This window comes from Brassica oleracea, chromosome C9, assembly GCF_000695525.1.
Source record: "Brassica oleracea var. oleracea cultivar TO1000 chromosome C9, BOL, whole genome shotgun sequence".
Classification (NCBI taxonomy): domain Eukaryota; kingdom Viridiplantae; phylum Streptophyta; class Magnoliopsida; order Brassicales; family Brassicaceae; genus Brassica; species Brassica oleracea.
Window position 1 is genome coordinate 29,230,540 of NC_027756.1, and position 8,142 is coordinate 29,238,681.

General features: G+C 36.3%; 2 protein-coding genes and 1 long non-coding RNA gene across 3 annotated transcripts; 1 reads left to right on the forward strand and 2 right to left on the reverse strand.

Moving 5' to 3' along the window:
* Positions 1-1,050: 1,050 nt before the first annotated feature.
* Positions 1,051-1,719, reverse strand: LOC106314740. Its single transcript, XM_013752570.1, has one exon. It carries the CDS (start codon positions 1,717-1,719, stop codon positions 1,051-1,053), a length of 669 nt encoding a protein of 222 aa, XP_013608024.1.
* A 2,683-nt stretch (positions 1,720-4,402) lies between these two features.
* LOC106314741 lies at positions 4,403-4,852 on the reverse strand. The gene has a single exon (XM_013752571.1). It carries the CDS (start codon positions 4,850-4,852, stop codon positions 4,403-4,405), a length of 450 nt encoding a protein of 149 aa, XP_013608025.1.
* A 1,595-nt stretch (positions 4,853-6,447) lies between these two features.
* LOC106317791 lies at positions 6,448-6,883 on the forward strand. The gene is made up of 3 exons (XR_001265233.1): positions 6,448-6,511; positions 6,594-6,657; positions 6,762-6,883. It is a non-coding gene; the product is annotated as an uncharacterized LOC106317791 (long non-coding RNA).
* Positions 6,884-8,142: the final 1,259 nt, after the last annotated feature.

Sequence of the window (8,142 nt, forward strand, 5' to 3'; positions counted from 1 at the left end):
TGCAGCATTGTTTCTGTTTATCATCACCGAAAAACAGAATCTATCGACCCTATTTCTGTGATATACTCTCAGACTCAAAAAAATAAAAAATAAATTATTCAAGTGGAAGGATTTTTTTTTTTTTTTGTTGATCGTGTATAAATCCATATTTCTAAATGAGAGCACAAGTGTTGTTTTATAACTCTCAAAGAGTAAAACGTACATTGTGACCATTATGGAGTATTCAATAAGGTTTGAATTATCATTATGGTGAAATGATTCCCATGAGTAATGATAACACGTTACTTTTCAAAGTTCATTTTGTTTGATTGACCAAATCAATTGCAACAAAATAATTTCTAATGGGTTCATATTTATATTTTAAAAACATAAAATGTTATTGTGAATAAAATTAATAAGTTAATGGACTTAGTATCCAATTAACAAATTTAATCTAAATTCAATCCAAATATTTCAAATCGAAACAATTGCTAATTTTTCATATTTAACCAATTTAAAGTTTTACCAGCTTTGTAAAACATTCACTTTGGATCTCTATTTCTCATTCAAACCAACTCTAATTTTGACATGTATCTACACTACTTCGTAGTGGCTAACATTCGGTTATTCCGACAAACGTTTTCGTCCAGAAACTTACCGAAATATGGTCTAAAACCATTTTGTCAAAAACGAGTTCCAACATTTAGAACCATCATGGAAGACATGATTAGTACAACATAGCACACAACAGAGCTTTGTGGAAGTTCCTATAGTATGCATGCAGGTGTCAATTTTTTGGTGATTAAGTTGATTTACAGAAAAAGAAAGGCGAGTTCCTTTGGGCGTCGATTAAAACTATTTTGTATTAAGACTTTAAGAGTTGTATGTTAACATAAAACCATTGAATTGTGAATGACTGGAGATTTATGTAATACGAAGTAATGATGTTATTCAAAATTTAAACATCTTGAACTGATTCAAAACACAAAAATTACAAATCAGTTACGGAAATTAAAACATGTAACAATATATAAACCGTGTCACCCAAGTTTTGAATCAATAGATGAACCCCTAATTTCTACTCCCTTTGTTCCCAATCATCAATCGATCGTACAGCACAGTCCGACACAAGGGGCAAGTGTTTTTGCGTTGAAACCACACCAATCGACATTTTTCATGGAAGACATGGGAACAGGTCATGCGTGTAGAGACAACATGTTTACCGGAGACAAGATTATCCAGACAAATAGAACACGGTTCTGTTTCCATCTTAGAACTCTTTAACTCCTCTTTGCTTATCTTCCCTAGTTGAACCATCCTTGTTAACACTTCTTCCTTCGATGGAGAAGGGGTTATCTTGACAGTGATGGTCACAATTAAACCGTTACAACCAAAACCTAACCTTGCTGCAATCTCTGAGATCCCTGGGGCTAATTTATCAGACAACCAACGGTGGCTAGCGAATTGATCTTGGAGAACCTCTCTGCGGCTAAACCCTAACTTGGTTGCAGTCCTTGAGATTTTCGGGGATAACCAACGGCGGTTGATGAGTTGATCTTGGACGAGCCTTCGGATGTGGTGACGACCTAAGAAACTAGGGAGACTTATATCTACGCGAACGCTTGGAGAAACTTGAATCTCATCAGATATTGTGTCGACGACGATGATGATCGAGTTTACGTAGCTTCCTGAACGTCTCTCATGTTTGAAGTCGCTCAGCTCCTCACGGGGACGAATCATGTTCTGAAAACAGAGAAGAAAGAGATAACTTTTTTTTAAAGAATGACTTGTGAAGCTAAGTGAGATATATATAACTAATATAAGCGCGTCGTCATCGATCACTTTCCCTTTTTTTCTTTCTGTTTTGTTAAAAGTTTCCTTTTTTGGCTTTTATGGGTCGAGGCAGTTATAAATTAATTATTGTAATTTCAGGTGGTAGGATATACAATTTTCATTTTAATTGATTAAAACCCTTAAATTTGTTGTGTTTTCTAATTCGTTTTGGTGACTTTAGAATATAAATAGGACACTTCTGATCTTCAACTTTCTGTATAGAGAAGGTGATCGAAGAGTTGACTGTGAGACAGAAACTACTCATACAAGTGATATAGGTTGTTCAGTTTAGATAATCATCATGAAGGATTACAATTACTCTAAGAAACGACTCTCTCAGCATGAAGGATTAGAATTACACTACATATGCAGCTTTTGTGAGATGATACTTTGGTGTCTGTGTAGGTGTAAAATGTTTTGGTGATTAAGTTTGTAACAGAAAAAGAAAGACTTAATTTGTTACTTGTATGTGATCATAAAACCATTTGAGTTATGTTTGACTTTGGAGATTTATGTAATAAGAAGTAAGTACTGATGCTATTAAATTTCATCACTTTCAATCGATTCAAAACCCTAAACGAAAAAAAAAACAAAGTTACATATTTTGGGAACTACGACATCCAACGTCCTCTTCGAAACCTTAATTTCAATCCACATTGTTCAAAATCGTAGACCGATCGTACAGCACAGTCCGACACAAAGGGCAAGTGTTTTTGCGTTGAAGCCACTCCAAGAGACAACCATCGTGGAAGACATGGGAACAGGTCATGCGTGTAGGTACACCACGTTTCGAGTTCGAACGACTGGAGACGACGAGATTGTCGAGACAGATAGAACACGGCTCTGTTTCCATCTTCAAACCCTTGGTTTCCTCTCTATGTCCGACACTCCCTAATAGAACCAACCTCAACAAGGAAGCCCTCAACGATAACGACTCGTCTGAGGAGGATGATCAGACCTAACCACGACGTAAACAACTTTGTAGTCGATTTCCATGACAAAACCGTTGTCCGACACCTAATGAGGTTGCAGCCGTTGAGATCTGTTCGGCTAAATATGCTAATAAGCGAAGATGGTTAGTATCTTGAGTCTCTTGTTCCATGACAAGTTGTTGGAAGATGTCGCGGGGACTTGAACTATGGAGACTGATGTTGATGAGAACGGGTGGATAAACCGGAGTGGACCGGTCAGTACAGTATAGATTCGATGACCGTTGGTTGGGTTTTCAAGGACATCGTAAGATTTTATGTCGATGGTGATGGCGACTGAGTTTTCGTATCCTTCTGATGGCGAAAGAGGTCTCGACTGCATTACGCGAAAATCCAGTTGTTGAATATTCATATTTGAAAAATTCATAAGAAAGACTGATGAAGATAGCAAAATTGACTGTGAGAGAAGAAAGAGAAATTATACGAGTGTAGCAATTAAGAGAATGAGATTGTGACGTGTAGGGTTATGTTAATGAGACATATATAAGCGCGTCATAACATATATAAAAAAGTTTCCTTTTTACTGTCTGTAATTGTTATAAATTTCCTTTTTCTGGTTTATTAATTAATTAATATACAGAACTTTCTTTTTTTTTTTTTTTTAAACAACAAATTTCATTTTTTTTTAGGTGTTTGGGTCGGCCACATTTATTTCAGGAGGATGGGAATATTTTTAAAATTTTACTTTTATTTTTGAGATTCAAAACTCTCACGTTTATTTTGATAAAAAAAAAACAAACTTCTCACGTTTACGAAATGGGCCTATTGTCTTGGCCCCATCGGCTTTTGAAAAGATATAAATTCGAACTAAGGGAACTAAATGAAATCATTTGAAAAGTTGGTCACTAAATCTCCGATCATTTTATGAAATCAGGTAGTCTTCTACCGTTAGTCACTTCCATCAGATTCACGAGAAGGAGAATCAGAAATGTGTGTAACAGTTCGAGTCAGCTAAAGGGCATTAAAGAGTGAAGCTTGTGGGCAAAGTACACGATGAAAATTGAAAAATATAAAAGAGCTGTAGCTTTGTTAGTGGCAGGCAGCAATCAAGTTTGTAGCTTTGTTTGTGTTACAAGTTCTCTAGAAACCTGGTTTCAGTGGTGAAGATTGAACGGGGGCTTCAGAAAGACATGATTAGTACAACATAGCATACAAGAGAGCTTTGTGGAAGTTCCTATTGTATGAGTGTTAGTGTTTTGGTGATTAAGACTATTTTGTATTAATAACTTTTAAAAGTATTGACGTTAAGATAAAACCATTGAAGTTATGAAGGTTTATGTAATAAGAAGTAATTACACTCTCTGAATCGATTCAAAACCCAAAAAAAAATTACATATTTTAGGAAGTACAACATCTAGCTTCCTCTTCGAAACCTTAATTTTAATCCTCAGTGTTCAAAATCGTAGACCGATCGTACAGCACAGTGCGACACAAGGGGCAGGTGTTTTTGCGTTGAAGCAACTCCAAAAGACAACCATCGTGGAAGACATGGGAACAGGTTAGGGACACCACGTTTCGAGTTCGAACCACGGGAGACGAGAGGGTCGAGACAGATAGAGCAGCACGGCTCTGTTTCCATCTTCAAGCCCTTGGTTTCCTCTCTATGTCCGACACTCCCTAATAGAACCAACCTCAACAAGGAAGCCCTCAACGATAGGAGGATGATCAGACCTAACCACGACGTAAACAACTTTGTAGTCGATTTCCATGACAAAACCGTTGCGTCCAAAACCTAATGAGATGGCAGCCGCTGAGATCTGTTTGGCTAAATATGCTAATACGTGAGGACGGTTAGTATCTTGAATCGCTTGTTCCCTGAGAAGTTGTCGGAAGATGTCATGGGGACTTGAACTAAGGAGACTGATGTTGATGAGAGCGGGTGGATAAACCGGAGTGGACCGGCCGGTAAAGATTCGATGACCGGTGGTTGGGTTTTCAAGGAAATCATAAGATTTGGTGTCGATGGTGATTGTGAGTGAGTTTTCGTATCCTTCTGATGGAGAAAGTGGTCTCGACTGTGTCACGCGAAAATTCACTTGTGGAAGATTCATGTTTGAAAACGCAACAAATTCAAATGAGAGACTGATGAAAATAGCAAAATTGACTGTGAGAGAAGAAAGAGTAGCAGTTAAGAGAATGAGATTGTGAAGTGTAGGGTTTATGTTAATGAGAAATATATAAGCGCGTCATTGCATTTGTTTTTTTTTTTTTAATTTTGTTGCAAAGTTTCCTTTTTACTGTTTGTTTTCTGGTTTGTTACATAAAGAACTCTCTTTTTTTTTTTTTCTTTTTCTTTTAAAGAACGAATTTCATTTTTTTTATGTTTAGGTGTTTGGGTCGGCGACATTAATTTTAGGTGGAAGGGAATAATTTTAAATTTACTTTTATTTTTGAGATTCAAAATTCTGAGGTTTACAAAATGGGCCTTTTGTCTTGGCCCATCGGCTTTTGAAAAGATATAAATTCAAATCAAGGGAACTAAATGAAATCACAACAAAATTAGCCGTTTGAAAGAGGATCTTCGGTTCGATTTGTGTTCTCCTTCTTCCTCCTCTATCTCTTCTGCGAAAGATTGCCCATGGCCCGAGGAGGATGCAGACTCCGATTACTGTATGAAATCAGGTACAGTCTTCTACTTCTTTCTCACTGACTGTTACCTACGCGGATATGATTAAATTATTTTGTTCATCAATTGTTGTTTCCGTAAGTTTTTGTTTTTTGTTTTTTTTTGGGTTTGTACGTAAGAGCCTACAGTGTTGATCACGAAACCTTCGCTTCGTTTTGTGGCTTCTTATTTTGAATCCATTTATTGTTTTTCGATCTGTCTTTTGTCTTAAGTTTTCAGAACATAATCGCAATTTTGTCGATCGTTTCTTCAATCAAATATATAAACAGAAGCAAGATATGAATCCATGGATCATGCTTCTTCTTTTTTTTCCCCATCAATTGCTGTTTTTGTTTTTCTTTTTTTTTCTTTTTTTTTGTAGGAAGGAAGATACAGAGTTTGATCACAAGCGAAGCTTATAGTAATCATTCACGGAACTATTGAGTAATCAAGCCTAGGTATGTTATTTTGCTTCTATAGTTTGATCTTCAAACAAGTTCACGAATACTTTTTGTTAGACGTGTTTGCATTTATAGTTTGATCTTTGACGCATAACTTGTGACTATTACGAACTAGCTTCTTCTTAGCTTTCGCATAACTAGTTGCGATGGTAGCATTTTCATCACTTAACCATTCATGAAAGACACTGTGTTGTACTTGCATCGTTTTCTCTTTACTGACCATATATTCTTTTGATTAATCTAACATGTAAAAGTGGAAAACTAGCAGATCAGATCAGGTATAACTATCGTATCACGTCTTTGAATAAGTATCCAGTTGGAGCAATCGGGTTAAAACAGACAAAGGTTGGAGTTAATAAGTGTGTCTCTATTGGAGAATGTGAATTCTAGATTAGCTTAATTAACAGAAGCAGTCCAAATATTATCAGACTTTTGTGTTTCTAGATGCAATTTAGTAGCCTAGTTTTGAGATTTATGAGACTTTACTTGAAGATACGTTCACTGTCTGTGGAGTTGTTCTGATTGTGATTTTACACTTCTGAGTTCTTATGTTTCTGCATCTAATTTCATCTAATAAAAAAGATAGAAGGCTGCAAAGGGATTGTCAAAACCTTATGTCTATCCATTTGGGTGCAGTTTCCGAGGTAATTAAGTTATTCATATCGGTCCATTGGACAATATTCTCTGACAAGTATTTCTTCATCACACGTGTTTGCATGTATGTAGTTCATCTTTGACCAAAAAAATTGGGATTATGAACTCTTTGACATGTAGCAACATCTTTTACAAGGTAACTAAGTTATTCATATCTGTCATTTCGATAAGTATCTGCTCTCCTTAGAACACTTTAGTACTCATCTTTCGATTAACAATTTTTTTTTAAATGAGTTGAAGGATACTCCACCCAATGAAGTGGTTGGTCCTGGCTAAGAATGGCGCACCAAAACTGAATGAACAGTCGTATCCCCGCTGACCGTACCCAAGCCAAATAAGGTCTGAACACTAAAACAGAACATATTTCATTTTCTAGTAACTGTAAACAGTGCCAGTGAGCTAAGCCTCCGCGCATGTTGTAAGTTTTCATCTTATTAAATTCAAGGAAAATTTTAATACATCTCACTATACCTCACATCATTTCTTTTAATGTCAGTATGATGTATGTAGCATTTGCGCCTTAAATCCCGGAAGCAAGAAGCTAATCTGTAGAAAAGGGATTGATTACGATTATTTTGAATCTGTAAGCTTTTGATGTGTTCTCAGATCAGAAGCACATACTGTATCCGCTTATTTGCAGGATCATTGCAAATGGAGCTCTAAAATGTCTCTGAGACAGCATCTGGAATTCCATTTTCAAGTTTCTTTAAGTTTCATTTAGTCTCATGTATTTGCGCTTAGCCACTACACTGTCGGTATCTTTCAGACACCATTTTGCCTATTTCAGGTCCATCGCAAATGGTGGGCTAATAGAGAACCTCTAGAGTGTCATCTTTTTTATTATTGTTTGTCGTTTGATTTTTCTTTGAAGTATCTCCTTTTTTGGTCTCCCGTTAGATTTATAATTAGAAAATGCTCTTCCTGTAAGTGCTTCGAAGTGAGGAAAAGCCTTTACGACCATCAGCACGATGCTCGGCGCAGTGACCACATCTTTAACCTTGCTCAGTTGAAAGACGCTTCAGAGGAAGACAAAACAGATTCAGGTGAATAGCATCCCCTCCCCTATGTTTGTTAAAGGCATCAAAGAGTCTCTTTGTGTCATCCAGTTTCCCATTTTTTATCTACTCAACATATGCAATGTCGTATCTCTCATACATTGTTTTGCTTATTTAAGGTCTATCACAAATGGCTAAGATTCTCGTTCATGAAGTTCAGCATTCTGTCAGTTATGTGTCTTCCCTATTTTTATTATGCTTAGTCGTTTGACTTTTCTCCTGTAGTTTCAAGTTGCATTCTCCTTCTTTCTCCTGCAGTAGTAAAATTAATATATTGTTATGTTCTCAAATAAGAAACATGTACATAATGTAGTACCTTTCAGAGACCGTTCTTCTGTTGATGTCAAGTCCATCGCAAATGGAGCTCTGAAAATTTCTGAGAGACAGCCTTTAGAGTGTCGCCTAGTTTCTGCAGCTTAATCCTTCTGCCAGATATGTTGCCTTACTCTTTTAAATAGGCTTTGTTTAATGAAATTACATTCTCAATATTTCTTCTGTTCTCTATGTGAATCAAAGTTTTAATTTACTTCTGATGCTCTAGGTATGACATCACTTTAGAAGGCTAT